Source organism: Meleagris gallopavo, chromosome 2, assembly GCF_905368555.1.
Source record: "Meleagris gallopavo chromosome 2, MGAL_WU_HG_1.1, whole genome shotgun sequence".
Lineage (NCBI taxonomy): Eukaryota > Metazoa > Chordata > Aves > Galliformes > Phasianidae > Meleagris > Meleagris gallopavo.
Window position 1 is genome coordinate 62,616,751 of NC_139405.1, and position 16,352 is coordinate 62,633,102.

A 16,352-nucleotide genomic window follows, 5' to 3' on the forward strand; every position below is an offset into this window, starting at 1 on the left:
CATTGACCCTGGAAGCGTTCAAGGAACATTTGGATTTTGTGTTGAGAAACATGGTTTAGTGAGAACTATTAGTAATAGGTGGATGGTTGGACTGGATGATCTTGTAGGTCTTTTCCAACCTTGGTGTTTCTGTGATTCTGTGATTCTGTGATTTGTTTTGGCAACCCCCCTTCTGGAATTGATAGAGCTTTAAGGCATGAATAAGAGTTTTCCCATGATAACTCTTGGGTTATCTTTGTTATCAAGAGTTATCCCCGGTCTAGATGTTAGAGTACTGACATGGGTACATTTAAGTATTCATTCAGACCTACTAGCCCTAAATACCATATCTTGAGAGTCCTAGGATCTCCTGAAGCTCTACCGGAACACATACTTCTCTGCCTTTGGAAGACATCACAGCCTACAACTGCCTGTTGCCAACTCCCTCTTCAGAGCGTTCTTGCAAGCACTGACAAAGCTTCTTCAACCAGGCTGAGCTGGATTAGCAAAGAGCTACTCTTTAAGAAATCAGACTGACCTTGTTTATTTTGGCTGGAGCTAAGAAGTTTCCTCTTGAGCAGCTTTGCTGGTGGGTTAGAGGCAGGCAGCAGCTGTCTGGAGTGGAGAAGTGGCAAAATGTTGAGGGAGTGACTCCCTTCCACTGGCATAGCTGGAAGCATACAGTATTACTGTCTGCAAGCAGTTCCCTTGGACAGCAGTGGGAAAGGACTTTCCAGGGCAAATGGATGAAAAGGAAGGATCCTGTTTCACGAAGCCCTTTCTTTTCCAAGCTATGTGCTTGGCAATATCCCTCAGATCCCTCCAGCCTGAATTATCCCTTACTCCTGCCTCAGGGCTGTTGGCTCCTTTTACCCAACACACTTGAGCACAGCAGCACATGGAACTGTGCTGAGACACAACTCAGAGACAACAACTTTGGGTTAATGCTAGCCAATTTGTTTCTGTTGTTGCTGGGTTAGTGTTAACCAGATTCTCAGCCTGGTTCATTGCATGAATGCATGAACATTTGCTTGGCAAATGAGTTGGGTGTGGGAAGGCGGAGAAGCATTTGAGTATGATGAGATAATCACATTGATGGGATGTGACAGTTCAAACTGTCTTTAAAATGCTATGTTACTTTTGTGCTTGTGTATACGTGCACACAAAACCACACAAAACACATGTACAGAAATAACATAGCATCTATTTATACATACAAATACGTAAGCTGCACTGATTTCTTATTCCAGTTCACAGTTACTTTGTGGATAGCTTTGCTAGTATGATAGAGATGTGCACAGGCTGGAGGCTGCAAGTATCTCTAGCCTGAATTCCCTCTGACTTCTTTAATACTGGTGTCCAACTTGATGTAGGACACTTTGCCTCTCTCTAAATCAGATACATGATTTATCTATCCACTTCTATTTTTTTCCATAATACATGCATAAATATATTGAATAGAATTAATTAATATTTTTATATTGACTGATATGATCTATAGTATTCTAACAAAGTTACTCATAATCATGGACAAACATGCCTAGTTGTAGGCATTTGAAAATACATAGCAGTAGTAGGAGTTAAGATGAGAGCACTTTTCTCCATCTTTCCATTTCCGTGTTGTTTGCAGCACCTGACTGAAAGCGTTGTGCTTAGTTTCCTCTTGACGTTAATGATATTTATGTAAGGAGATACGCTGACTTTCATTGGTCACCCCTTTTGTTTCAGTGGTTTAATAAGAAACTGTGAAATAGATGTTGTGCAATTTCAAGGCAACTGCTCTGGGAAGCAGAAAGGTCGTACAAGGAATGGATAGTAAACAAAGAATTAAAAATATTTAATAAATTGTAAAGTAGAAATTTCACAATTGTGTCTCTGTCAGCTAGACTTGAAGGAATTTGTATGGCCAAATCAAGGAAGGAATCAGACTGCCAGATGAAATTTCTCAAGTTATGAGGAACGTTTGTCTGCTGCTGAACAGACTTGGTACTTTTTATTTCATTTGGATTTCTGCTGCATATTGTTCTTTCTCAAAACATTGTCAAGACCTATGTACAAGTAACCTGGTAAGTTCTGAAAAACTCCACTTAATCTTTTGAAATCCATCTGATTGTTAGCACTGTAAGAATTTTCAGTTACAGATCAAGTTTTAATTTTTTAATACCATATTTGAGTAAAAGCAGAGTGTGAGAATTAGTACTTTACAATTGAATTTGTAAAACCTGGTAAAGAAAATAGCCTATTAGCTGGATTGCATGAGTTTTCATTTTATGCTTTTGTTTCAGCAGGTCCCTAGATTACTAAAAATTCCAAAGACCTGGAGTGTGGAGGAGAGAAACTTTTTCCATTCAGTTTATTCTCTTTACTTACTGGTTTCCGTCTAGTCTGTGATTTTTCTTATGTAGTCCTAGAGAAACTGTAAAAACCCTGTTGCTTCCACAATTATTCTGAATTTGTTTCAGTTTCATTTTTGAATCTCTAAAATAATAGATCTATCTTTAAGAAGTAAAGCAAGTGGCTAGATCCTTTCTTAGTATTCCTTTAAATCAAGGAGAATTTAGTATTTTTCCTTCTACTGATGCACAATAAAGATAAGCAGAAGCTCACAAATCCAAACAACAATTCTACCTCAGGCTCTCAGGAGTTACCTACTTGTTTCTATTTGCTTGAAACGTTGATGTGTTTAGAAGACCATGTACCTTTGGTCTGTAAAAAGTACATTGTGTGCCTCCGGGCTAATTGGCTGTGTAAACTTACTGCAGAAGGTTATCACCTGCTCCATTTTGTTTCATACATTTGCCTGACGGTTCCTTTAGAACTATTTCTTAACTCCAGCACCAGTGAAAGAGTTAATTGTTTTCCCCAGTGGAAGCCTAGCATGCAGTGGTAACTTTAATGGGGATCCTTTGATTTAAGCTTAAATTAATTCAGAATAAGAAATGAGTTGCTCTTCCTATCAGCTTTGAAAGACAGAAAAATCACATTCATGTTCGGTGAATGTATTGTGTCAGAGATTCAGACGAATCTGAGAGCTGTAAATCTTATTTTTCTTCTTCAGTCTACTTGTGTTCACATTTACTTTGTGACAGCTTTGCGTGGGTCTGGGGTTCTACTTACTGTCACATTATCTGTGTCCCAGCACGCAGAAAATCTCTTCCTGAGGGTTGTTTTGTTAAGAATGATCTTACTTGCTCACAGGATCAAACTTAAGAACTAGCATTTAGCTTTCCAAAGGCTCTTAGGTAGACCCTCAAATCATTTGTACTGCACAAGAGGTGACTGGTTTTAAACACTTGGAGTGATGTGGAAAAATAGGCTGGGAAGCACTTCTGGCAAAAGAGAAAGGCTGGTCACCATTTGGCTGCATAATGTCTGTCAAAAGGAGGCCAGATAAAAGGCAATTAGCTTCAAGGAAGGTCCTTCTGCCCTCCAGAGGTCAAAGACACTTGGCTTTATCATTTATTCCATATTTACTTATGAAGCATTTGTTACTGACTTAGTAAACCAGAATGAGGGGATGAGGGCCAAATTCCTATATATGATAATTAAATTAAGGGTATTTGATTTTGCGAAATCTTCTTTCTTGTGGTGCTCTGAAATTGGTCTCAAGTGGGAAGCTACCTGTGTGTCAGAAATCAATTTATTCATATGGTTAAACATGAGTCAAATGCATTTTGTTTTACAAGAAACTGATGTTTTAATTTAACAAAATAATTTGGGGGGAACATGTTGACTCTGTAAAAATCTAAGTATTTTTTCCTGTTGTAGGAAGGAGAACTTGGAATTGCTAACCTTTGCAATGTTAGTGACATCAATGTGGCAGTGAGTAATGGTTTGCTTTGTTAATTACTGACAGTTTGCATTACTGCTATTTGAATAACATGAGTACAATGGCCATATTGTCAAAGACCAGAGGTATATAAGAGTGTACTTAGATTAAAGAGGCAACTATCAGTCTTTTTGCTTAAAGAAAACTCTATGTATAGAGCCTGACTCTGTGTCTCTAGATTTTGTCTACAAAACTTGTTATCACACTGATTCATAACCAATAATTCTTTAGAAAAAGGGGGCAAAACCAGTGTTATCCCCAAAATGTAAATCATTAAAAACTTTTAATCAGCTAGCTTTGTATAGTTCAGTTTTGCTTATTTTGCTTTCTCAGTGGTTTAATGGGAGAAAACCTAATTCAATTGTTTGAAATTTAGAGTTCTGTATGTTTTCAAAGGTTTGTACTGATATCGGGAGATTCTTTAGCTTAACATGAACTTTCTGTAGCAGCATTCTTGTAAGACAGTATTCTCCTACTGACACAAGTTAAGTTGGTAGTTACATATATATTCTTTGACAAGCTATGGAGAATTCAGTCATCAATATTTTCTGCAGAGATAAATGAGAAGCAATCTCTCCGCAGCTGGTATCTAGCAAGGCTGGATCTTTTATGATACTGGGACCATAAAAGGCTGTGTTGTCATGACAATACATAGCACAGTTGACTTGACTATTTGCTCTTTGTTATTGAGTCTTGCTATTTTTTTTTTTTTTAATGAGGCTTTGTAGTACATGATGTCAGAGGCTCCTGCTTCTAAAGTTATTCCCTTCCATCTTCCCTTTAAAAAGAAAAACGAGTGAACTATTAAGAGGTGGATGGGAGACAATAAACAAGACAAGTCCAACATCAAGTTCAAATAACGTGTTATTTAATACATCTTTGAAAACATACCATTTTAAAGACTACGTCTTTCCTGTTGGAGAGCAGGAGGCTTTTTCTGAGTGTCAGTCCACTGTGCTTGGCTCTGTTGCATAATGCTTATCTGTTACTTCTTCCCCATGAACAAATTGCTCTGAGCCATTTTACTCTTTAGCATTGGAGTTTTCCTTCTCTTCAAAAGTGTGATTACAAAGTCCTTTTTAAGCCACCATCTATCTTTGCAGTGCACACAAGGATGTCAGTTTTGGAATGCAACAATGCAAGTCAATTGCCCACTGAAATGTGTGAGTATTGCCTTAGTGTTGGTTCTATAACACTTGTCTCCTGCTTACCAAATACAGATAATGGCAGATGTAGAAAACCTAATCAGAGCAGCATTTCTAAAAGAAGATGTAAAGTCCATAATTTTTTTCAGTGCATTTATAATTTCTCTGTTCAGAAACAAATCACAGAATATTGCAAGTTGGAAGTGACCCAGCAGGATCAGTAATAATTCTTGGCATAGGAATTACCTGTAACATCAAAAGTTTAAATTGTGTTTGTCAAAAATATGGAATACTTTATAATTCATCAAGCTCAACCACTTACCCAGGTTTTCAAGCACTGAGGAAGAATCCTTTTAAGGATTTTACTTTGCTGGGACCTATCTCATTGCTAAATCTGGATGTAAAAGTAGAACATGTCTTCCCTAGTTTGTGGTTTTTGTGTGTGTGTGTGTGTCTTTTCCTGTTTTTTCACTATTCATCAATACAAAGACTTTGTAGTGTACTTACACTGTAAGAAATTTCTGATTAATTGGTAGCTGTTAAAAGTACTCTGTGGTTATATTTATGCTAAGCCTATGTTTCACTTACTATTATGCTTCTTGTTTCACTTATTTGTTTCCTGTCAGAACAAGACATACACCAAAGAATGTGAGGTAAGTTAAATATTATCAAATTGACACAAACTTAAAATAATCATAATTTCAGCTCCTACAATGTTCATACATTTCTAAAAAATATAATGTAAATACACAAACATATCTATCTAAACATTCTCTAAAGCTGAAGAATGAGTTATGTATTTGAATATACAGTCCTTCTTTCCAGCTTATTTGCTAAGATGTTTTTGCATTGAGGGCTGCTCTGTAACGAGGAATATTGCTTTAAAGAAAGCCGTCTGATCCCACCAGCATGAGACACAATGCAGACCTACTTAAGCTATTTTCTAGGCTCTCCCAGGAGTTCTGTTCTATTCAGTTTTTCATTGATACTATCAAGAATGAACCTGTAAGAATGCTTACTGAAGTCTGAATGACACCAGCTTGGAGAGAAAGGGAGGCTAAACAAGAAAGAATGGGCAAAATACATTCCTGACTGGTTAGAGGACATAAATTAGATAAAATGTAATTCAAGAATGTGTCCTTTAGAGTGTGGGATGTGACACTGATGATGGCAGGAGTGCAGTTGGGACTGTTGAGGCCAGATTCTATGGTTCTATGATTCAGTTGCTGTATCCAGATGGCGGCAAGCACGCAGCAAAGGAGCTGGAGTATAAACCTGCTGAAAGGCTGGAAATGTAATTGGAAGGACAGATTTTTTGGAGGGTAGTAGTGTGCTTTTTTAATCTCTGAAAATACAAAAAAATATGTCAAAAGGTTTACAAATAAGGTGGTTTTGGAGCATAAGAACTTTCCAGTAAGTAACCAAATTACTTCTGTAGAAAGACCGCATGAGCACGGGGTGTTTTTGATTCGTTTATTTGCATGCTTTTGCTTGTCTGGCCACACAATATGCCAGTTAAATTCACAAACTGCAAAGGCTTTTCAGGATTATCTTTCTGCTGGATCAGCTGGCTGATTTGACTCCTAATGTAGTGAGGCGAACACCATGTACTGCACGCAGGGGATCAGACCACTGCAGTCTGTGAGAAAGGAGGAGGGGTAGGAGTGGGACTTCTCCTTTGGCATAGACTCAGCTCTGTTAAGTGATCACACCCCAAGAGTGAAGTCCAATTGGCATTACTAATTGCAGTATTACTCCTTTTGAATATTACCTCTCGCCTAGGAACAGAGAAATGGCACTGAATTCACTGGTAATATGCAAAGAAGGGGCAGTTGCCATAGGTAGAGAATAAATTCTTGTTTTCAGACAGAGCAGATGGCAAATTTCCCTCAAAATTTTTAAGAGCTGGAGCTTCAGTAATCCTCTTACATCAAGTAAAAATTGGATTTATGGTGCTGACAAAGATCAGAAGAAGAAAGGAAAACAATACAAAATACAAATGGTTGAAAATTTCTGTAGTAAGTGAAGTTGAAAGCACTATGAATCAACTGATGGCACGACCCTCTATAGACTGGGCTGTACTTGGTTGTAAAGTTGCAACTTACAGCTGATAACTAAAGTCTGCTATCCATAAATTTGCCTGCTATTAATCAAGATAATTCCCTTGGAAATATTTTTTGTTTTCTGAACATGAAAACTTTGGGAATACTTTTTAAATGCTTGCATATGGCATGTCCTGCCTAGGTGTGAGATAGTATGTAGGGATACACTACTGAACAAGCTTTTATATCCATTTCAGCTGCAATTGTGAGTTGTCTATAAAAACATGCCCTATCAGTGCCTGTAAGGTGCCAGAAGTGAATATCCTGGAATCATAGAAATTGCCTTTGAATGATCTAAAGGTCAATTATCATTTGAAAAATGGCTGCTGTATGAAACAAACTTCAAGATTTATAGGCTATATAAAGTTGCGGAATCAAATGAATCCAAATACAATGCCAGTCTAGAAAAATGGAACTCATCACTTCTCAAAAGTTCTGAATTTTCCAGAGGCTCTGCCTTATGAGTCATTTTTAATCTACTGAGATGCATCTGGAAAATGTTTCTATCTCTTTTTAAGCTCCCTACTTACAAAGCATGGTAATGCTACAACTGGATTCCTTACCTAAATTGAAACCTCTTAGGAGTTTTATTTTTAAGATGTGAGTGTGATTAACTCATCATTCCAGGATAATGCCATGATTATGGTTTGTGGACATGACTGTAGGAGGAGTAGTAACTGGTTGTGGTTAAATTCATCATACAGCTCAGCACTATGCAGCTGTATGCTCACTCACATCTTCAGTGGGATGTGGGAGAGAACTGGAAAAAGTATAAAACTTGAGGTACAGATAGTTTAATAGGACAAAACAAGGAGGGAAAATAGTATTAATAACGATGATAAAAGAACCGTGAGAACTGGACTGCCTTCACAGCCAGTTCTCCCAGTTTTTTAGTTCTGCATGATGCCATATAATGTCCTGGTTCTGTTTCCTCCCAGCTATTGTGCACTCCCAACTCCCCACTGGCAGAGCACTACCAGAAGCTTAGTGTAAACACTGCTCAGAAACAGCTAAAACATCATGTGTTAACATTATTTCCACACCAAATCCAAAACACAGCACCATAGCAGATACAAGGAAGAAAACTAACTTGATCCCAGCCAAAACCAGGACATAAATACTATCAAGGAAGTGTGAATTAGCCAGGGCTGCCCTGACAAATTATTGATTTCAACCATTTTGAAAATTCCTTGTATGAAAGTGCTTCATTGATTAAAAATAAAAGAAGCAGGAAAGAGTGAAATATAAAATGTAAAATATATCACTAACAAGTTAAAAAATCTTATTTCCTAACTTCACTGCACTCTGTTTCCAGCTTTAAAACAGCTCCGTATTTGTGCTTTCCACAAAGAGACAGTGTGTAAGGATGAAAGCCCCAATTCAGTGCTCAGTGAAATTGACGGAATGGCTTTCAGAAAACTCTTTGGAATGAGATTGTGGTTCTGATACTTTATTTTTTTTAAACCACATAATTATTTCCACAAGATTTTTATGTGTTCAAAATGCCTACAGGATTTGTATGTATTTGAGATGTGTGTATTTCCACAAAACTAACCAGTAAGTTCTGTATTCCCACAGACAGTTTCCTGCAAGTTTGGCTGTAGTCGCGCAGAGGATGCATATGGTGTTGAAGCACAGAGTAAGACTGAGTGTAGTCCTGTGTCTGATTCACATTCTGCTAAATGCAGTTTTCCGATTACTGCTTTGCTGAATTTCTTTGGGGAAAAAAAAAAAAAAAAAGATATATCCTATGTTTTTCTTTCATCAGAAAACAACTATTTTCTTCTGTTTTTCTTATAAAAATGAAATAACAGCTTTTTTCCCCTTCACGTACTGAGACTTTTTGAATCCAATCTCAACTATGTAAGATGATACTTTGTTGAGTGCCCATCCTTAACTTGACTTCTATGTTGAAATCATTGCCAAATGCTCCTGTGATTTACATGGCTATAGTTAGGCTAATACTCTAGTTAGGGTAAGCACTGTTGAAATAGACCTCCTGAAAATCCTCTCTATGGAAGTCTCCCATATCTTCTCTAGGTTTCTGTTCAGCAGACATTTATCAGGTACCTGTGACTACAAATGCATATACCTAAGTGCTGAATTGTATCTACCTTGTCTTCCAGTCAGCTTGGCCCAGTTCAGGCTTGCTTATCAAACTATGTTTAAGATATCTTGTGATTTATTCATCAATATTTAAAATAAATTATTTTCTGTGCTTCACTGCTGTCAGGTGTTTGAAGTAATATGCCCAGAGATTGCCATGAGTGGATTTTTCTCACTCTTAGGTTGTATTTTCCCCTCAGACTATTTGAACAAGCCTGGAGCACCATTTGCATCTACCATTGGAAGCCACCATATCACATTGGGTTGGAAGCCAGCTAATATCTCTGAGGTTAAATATATTATCCAGTGGAAGTTCCATCAGCTCCCTGGAGACTGGAGATACACAGAGGTAAAGAAATGCAATTCCTTTTACTTTGCAAGGTTTCTTTGGATTTATAATCCAGTCCTACTTCTCTGGGATAAAAAAGAAGGTAATTTATTAATAGAGTGTAAACAAGCCAAAAATCACGTGAGGAAAGAGAGTAATAGCCAGATTTTGGAACAGATGTGGCTGTAATTTACAGGTAAATTAGGTGATCGCTTTGTTGTTTTCTAGCAATTTGCGAAGATCAGTAAAGCATGTAAGGATTCTTAGTGTACTTGTAGGGCACAGGTTATGTATATAATTTGTTCTTTGCTTCATTTTAGAAAAAACATTTGATAATACAATAGCCAAAAAAGTTTCCCAAATTATGAATAGTGTGAGAAAATGAGAAATGAACAATGATTCCTTTTCCTCCAACAAAAGAATCTTGATGGAAAATTGCAGGCAGAAAGTACAAAACAAGCACATGAAGGTATTTCATCACTGCATGTGTGATTAAGATGTTCATCCGCATATGTGGATGTTAAATTACTGAATTAAAAAAAATGATTGGAATAATAACTGTAGAAAAAAAACTGTAGAAAAAAAAAAGTAGTTCTACTAAATACTGATACTGCCAATAAATAAATCTGATCTAGCTTTAAAAATGTCAAGACTGAGATTATTCTGGAGAAATATAATTAAGAGCTTTCTGATTCAGTATGGCCATTTTTGTATTACGTTATTTTGCGTCAACTGCACACTTGTTATCTTGCCATCATCTCTCTTGAAACAATTTACAGAGCACAGCAAGTTAGTACAAGAAGGCATGATGACCATCTGTTAAGCAGGAAGCCCTTGAGAATTAATAATAGGTTGAATAACAGGGAGCAATAACGTCAGACCATAAATATTTTAGAGTATCTAGGAGACACTGGATCTTATATTTATAGTGCATATTATATCAAAATTTTAGAATACAGTGCCTATAATGTCTTACTATTTAATCTTTAAACTTTATTCTTCAGTTTTACTATTGCGTCCATCCTTCCACACATTCGTTCATTGTTTAGACTTGATTGTGTGTTCTGAATAAAAAAGGAGGTAAAAAATTTTGGAAGGAAGAAAGACCAAAATTTGTGCCACAAATATCTTCCAGAGTTTGTTCTCACTTAAACTTTTGGATACTGCAGTCCAGTATCCTGAAATATGTTTTGAGCAGATAGCAACCTGTGTAGTAACTTAAAATGGAGGAAGAATGAAAATTGTGTGTTTATGCATTGATATAGGTAGTATCTGAAACTTCATATACAGTCAAGGACCTTCAAGCCTTCACAGAGTATGAGTTTCGAGTAGTTTGGATCATAACCTCTCAGCTGCAGCTCCATTCTCCATCAAGTCCCAGTTACCGGACCCATGCTTCTGGAGGTAATGTACTGTACTATCAGTCTTTCAGGACTGCATTATAGACACTTAGGTTTCCTTGTGTCTTGCTTCTTTTACAGGAAAAAAAAAATAAAAAATGTTGTTTAACCTCAAGTATTGTATGCATGTTTTATGCTAGGTAACTGCAGAAGACTGGACAAAAATACTACAGAATCTTTTTATTTGAGCTACAAGATTCAGGGCTGTTTCCTGCTTTCAGTATTAAAAATGTGCACAGAAAGATAAAGAGTCAAAATTGTAAGGACACAGTGGATAATTTTATGCATGAAAACTTTTTGAATGAAATACACACATTTTCCCAGACATTATTTTTTTTTTTAAAAGAAACTTTTGCTGAAATGTTTATTACAACATTACAGTTTATATTCTTGTATGCAAAAAGTCTGTATATCTACAGACACTATGTATGGAATCTGCCAGCACTCCACTATTTTGAGATAGAAATTACATTTTAATTGTTCCTTAATTAAGACATCATTCATATGAGAAGGCACATAATATTGTAATATTTGAATATAACTTCCTGGTACATTATTGTCTTGTAGACAATACGTGATGTCATGGTACGTTATCAGTGTTTCATGGAACTGAGATAAAAAATTTTTAACTATCAGGAACCTTGTATAAATACCAGTTCCTTTCCTGTTGTGATATATGATTTTCATACTGAAAGCTATATACAGCCTTGAATATAGCATCAGGGAAGGTTCAATAGACTTTTACTTTGCATCCCATGGTACAGTGCATATAATGTCACAGAAAAAAAGTTTTCATGATATCAAATTACTTTGTTTTCCAGCTTCACTGAGCTTTATGCTGAAACAATACTTTAAAGTACCTGTTCATGTCCCTGTGTGACATACATTTTTTTCCTTCACTTTCACCTTGCATCTCTTTAGAAAAATAAAACCAACGAACTCTCAATATATAAAGTAGAAGGAAGTATAACTTCAAGATTTCTATTTTATGGATTGTGAAAAATCCGTAGAGAAGAGAGGACAGGGAAAGGTCTATGAAAACTGAGATTTAGCTTTCAGCAGATTCCCAAGTATACTGTGGTGAAGATCACAACTACGCAAGATGTTAAAAGTCACCTTGTAAGGCTTGGTCTGCTTCCTCTTTTTCTTTTTACAACAAGACAATTGTATAGATGACCAATGACCTTCAGTGAAAATGTGATATGGATACAACGCTGAAGAGGCACAATTTAGAGGACAACATCTCACAGAGCACACTATTGCTTTTCTGTCCACTGTCACATGGAGCAGATTGAGATACGGGAAAGAAGAAATGAAAGGTTATTCACACAAATAAGAAATTACTTGTCTTCAGCATTGTGCAGTGAGGCCAGCTTTTATTCATGATCCTTTAATCCTGGTCCTAATATCTGATTTTTCACCAGTATATGTAGTATGTATTAATTAATTTTTACTAATAAATATGACTAAAGACAGTATTAACAGATATAAAATCTAAATAAGTATGTGAAAAATGAAAAAAAATTGATGTCTTAAATGCCATCCCAGAATGAATTATTTCTGTCTTTTACAGTTCCTACTACAGCTCCCATCATTAAAGATATTCAGAGTTCAAGTCCAAACACTGTTGAAGTTAGTTGGTCTCCACCACTTTTTCCCAATGGATTGATTGTTGGATACAACTTGATACTGACCAGTGAGAATCACGAACTGTTGAGAGCATCAAGAGGGCACAGTTTTCAATTCTACTCTACCTTCCCAAACAGCACGTACAGGTACAAAAAGAAAAGATAATCAACATAGCCAAGAGCGCTACATCACATCTTGCTCAGGTATAACGGGGTGTGTCTAAATGCCATATCTGCGCAGTAGTGCTCTTTACTTACTCTCTTGCTAAAAGCACAGGTATTTTCCTTCAGATAATGGACTCATTCAAGATGGATAGGCTACTTATCTTTCTTATTGTTATGTAGAAGACAGGGGGGGAAGAGGGAAAAACAGTTTGATATAGGGCAATAGGCTGCATTTTCTTAGTTGTTTATTTTGTTGCTTTTTGTTTGTTTGTTTGTTTGTTTTAGTCTGCATAGCATGTATTCATTGTATTCAGGAAATGGTAGAACAGCTCTCTCTATTTCTTTAAACATCTGGAAAGTTTCCTCCATTTTTGTTAAATACGAGAGCCTGCATTCTTCTTGCACTGCTAAATACAAGCCTTCCTTAGAAATGAAATTGAGTTACTCTTCTGAGCCTAATACCGCATTTGAAATTTACACTTAGAAAATGCTATTGCTGCTTCAAATCTGGGGAAATCAGATTCTGATTGGTTATATTTTTCTTATAGATTTCCAAGAGTATTTTATGTAAGTGGATCTTTTCCAAAAGGAAAGCAATTCTGTTACAGCTGCTCTGCTTGAGAAAATGTTTCTCAAGCAATGTCTCAAAAGAAACCCCCAAACCAAAACCTGTCTCTTTGATTCACCAAAGGTTCAGTATTGTAGCTGTTAATGAGGCTGGAGCTGGACCCCCTGCAGAAGCCAACATCACAACACCGGAATCCAAAGGTACAGGTGTAGCAGAGTCCTTATCACCATCTGTTCCTGGGGCTAAAATCACATTTCCTGGATTGCTGTGTCCTTGGTAGAAGAGAAGGATATTTAGACTGTAAATTAATGCATGACACAGAGGAAGCAACAGTACATCAGAGACAGCCCTGTTTTTGGCTGTAGGCATTACTGTGTACACAGCCCAGTAATAACCTGAGATGATGGTAGAGCCATACAAGTTCAACTTGAATTATATTATAGATGAAAAATACATAAGTGGTCTGAGGCAGTGACTAAGAAGATATATTTTCATTTTCCATATTAAATCCCTGTGCTCGTCAAAAAGTAATTTTAATAACGTTTAATATATCATGTTACACTCGTATCAAAATGTTCACAGTTACCTCATGCAAAAAATGTGAAAGCACATATTTTTGTTGCTTTTACTGCTGTATTGCAGTATTTATTTTTGCTATATTCACTTATTAGTAATAAAAGTAATGATACTCTGTAGGTATCAATCAAAGAAAAAAAAAAGGTGGTTGTCAGAGGAAAGTTTGTGTTCAGACAAACCACAAGTAAAAACAAATTCAGTGCTATGAAAATGCATCTTCAGAAAAAAACAAACAAACAAAAAAAACCCCAAACCCAACAACAACATAAGACTACGCTTTCTGAAGAAATCCAGTTGTCAAATACTTGGAAATTCTTAACCAAACTCTAGCAAGCATGGCATCTGTTATTGTTCAGAATGCATTTGGACAAAGCCCTCAGTAACAGGCTTCAGCTTTTGGTTAGTCCTGAAAGAATCAGACAGTTGAAGCTGATGGTCTTTGTAGGTCCCTTTCAACTGAACTATTCTATTCTGCAAGTGAGACTATCACCAAAATGATTCATAGCATCTGCATCATGTGAGACCTGCATACATCTCCATCTGTTTGGATTATCCAGGAATGGATTAAGACAGCATTTGATCACAGCATTGTGTTAACCATATGAGGAAATGTTATCTGATAGCAGAAATGTTTTTGAAACTGGAAGTAAAAAGACAAGGAAAGATTTAAATTAACCAAATCCAGGTTTGAAATTATACATTACTTCTTAAAATGAATGCAATTACCTTGTAAAATCAGTTTAGCAGGGGATGTGTTTAACTTTCAGGGACCTGAGATTTAGAAGCAAGGTTAGCTGTCTTTTCCAGAGCTATACATAGCCCAGACAGAAGTTACAGGTTTGCTGCAGAGATTTTTATCTCCATAGTAAGATACTTCGGTCTGTATAAGCAAGAAGTCAGTTTAAGTGACAAAAACTCTCTTTCTTTACCTTTATGTATATGTATATATATATATACACAAAATAATATATGTGATATATTGTATATGTATCATATATTTATGTGTGTAATCTCCTTTGAAGAAGACAATTTTGTCCCATTACCATTCTTTACTTGCGAAAATGATTTTTTCCTTGAAGAAAATTACTGGTAAGCCTAACAAATTACATGAAATAAACATATTTGCTTTACTCTTTCCCAGGCATGTGAGATGATAGTATATAGTTTTCAAATAAGTCTGGTGGTGGTGTTGATAAATTATCCCATTTCCATTGGATTTCAGGGCAGTGTGAATGTCTTAGTACCTTCACTTCCTTGGAAATTGTCAGAGCTTCCTTTGCCCCAGAGTTCTTTCACTAAGAATACAACTGCTATAGAAACCAGTGTTGTGAAATCCAGGTGACGCACTCACACCCTACACAAGCAGTCAGAAAGTGTTGGTGTAATGGTGAATAACTCCATCCCCTTTCAACACTCAAAGTTTGAGTCAATCATTGCTAATATAAGAATGTATATGTGTATATATATGTGTATGTGCACTTGCCTTTGCATGTCTGTTAATAATGTATCTGAGTTAACATTACTGTACTGTAATTTTCTGTCTCAATTCTAAATTTCTCCTTTGTTAGTTAAGGAAAAAGCAAAATGGCTCTTCCTATCCAGAAACCAGTCTTTAAGGAAAAGATACATGGAACAATTCCTTGAAGCATCCCACTGTTTGCAAAATGGTACAATACAGCACAACATTACAGGTAAAAGATCATCAGGATCTTTCTTTCTCTCTCAAGTGTAACTTATATCTGTATTCACCAAGGGCAGAATGAACCTAACCCAGTCTGACAGAGTATTATCTTGCCTTTGTAGTCAATGGTGAGAAATAGGAACTTTCAAGATGTAATTTGATCTATTTAAAGTGACACACTTTAGGATGAGATAAATTGTTTTCCCCAGTGCTACCTCTGCATTGAGTCTAAGCAAACTAGTTCAGAGCTGGACTTTTACAGTAGGTATATAAATTGAAGGAAGATGAAACCAAAGCAGGTGCTTTCCAGTGATTGATGGCTGTGTTTTCTCAACAAGAATATGAGGAACTAAAGTGGTTCAAACTGAAGAATTAATATAAATTGGCAAAGGATACTGGCTAAAGCTAGAGCATCAATAATCCTGGGGCACAGAGTTCTGTAACAAGGCATTTAAGTAGCCTAATTCACCAGACTACCATGTTATCTCAAATTACTTGCCACTGTAATGTCTCTTATCTACATTGGTGTGTATGTGGTCCTTGGAGACAGTGAGGAAATTTGAGTTTGTTTTCTGCAGTTCACAGAGTCACAAAGACACCAGAGCATGAATGTTGCCCCAGACTAAATACTCTTTGATAGTACTGATCTGGGACAGATAACGTCTAACTTACATTAGAGTGTATGGTGCTTTGTGAGCAGGTACAAACTGCATCTCTTTGGCTTACAGAGGAGGCAGTTGGTTTGCATTTTGTATATTCTGAATTACCTTTCTGAAGGGAATTTTCTCACAATAATGTGACTTACAAACAGAGGAGAAAGTTTCATTGTCTGAACGAAAGCTGGG

The 16,352-nt window shown here is 36.5% G+C and overlaps 1 protein-coding gene across 2 annotated transcripts in view; it reads left to right on the forward strand.

The window, feature by feature from the left end:
- The first annotated feature begins 1,715 nt into the window (after positions 1-1,715).
- The window catches only part of ROS1 (ROS proto-oncogene 1, receptor tyrosine kinase), a 74,488-nt gene continuing 59,851 nt past the window's right edge, over positions 1,716-16,352 (forward strand). Inside the window, exons 1-10 of one of the 2 annotated variants that reach the window (XM_085217421.1) lie at positions 1,716-2,045; positions 3,748-3,801; positions 4,912-4,971; positions 5,580-5,606; positions 8,634-8,694; positions 9,362-9,510; positions 10,755-10,893; positions 12,463-12,664; positions 13,374-13,450; positions 15,395-15,517. In XM_085217421.1, coding sequence (XP_085073547.1) covers positions 1,932-2,045; positions 3,748-3,801; positions 4,912-4,971; positions 5,580-5,606; positions 8,634-8,694; positions 9,362-9,510; positions 10,755-10,893; positions 12,463-12,664; positions 13,374-13,450; positions 15,395-15,517 — 1,006 coding nt within the window. In that variant the 5' untranslated portion in view covers positions 1,716-1,931. Of the gene's footprint in view, positions 2,046-3,747; positions 3,802-4,911; positions 4,972-5,579; positions 5,607-8,633; positions 8,695-9,361; positions 9,511-10,754; positions 10,894-12,462; positions 12,665-13,230; positions 13,250-13,373; positions 13,451-15,394; positions 15,518-16,352 lie in introns of those variants that run through there. The other variant, XM_010707442.4, reaches the window with a different exon arrangement.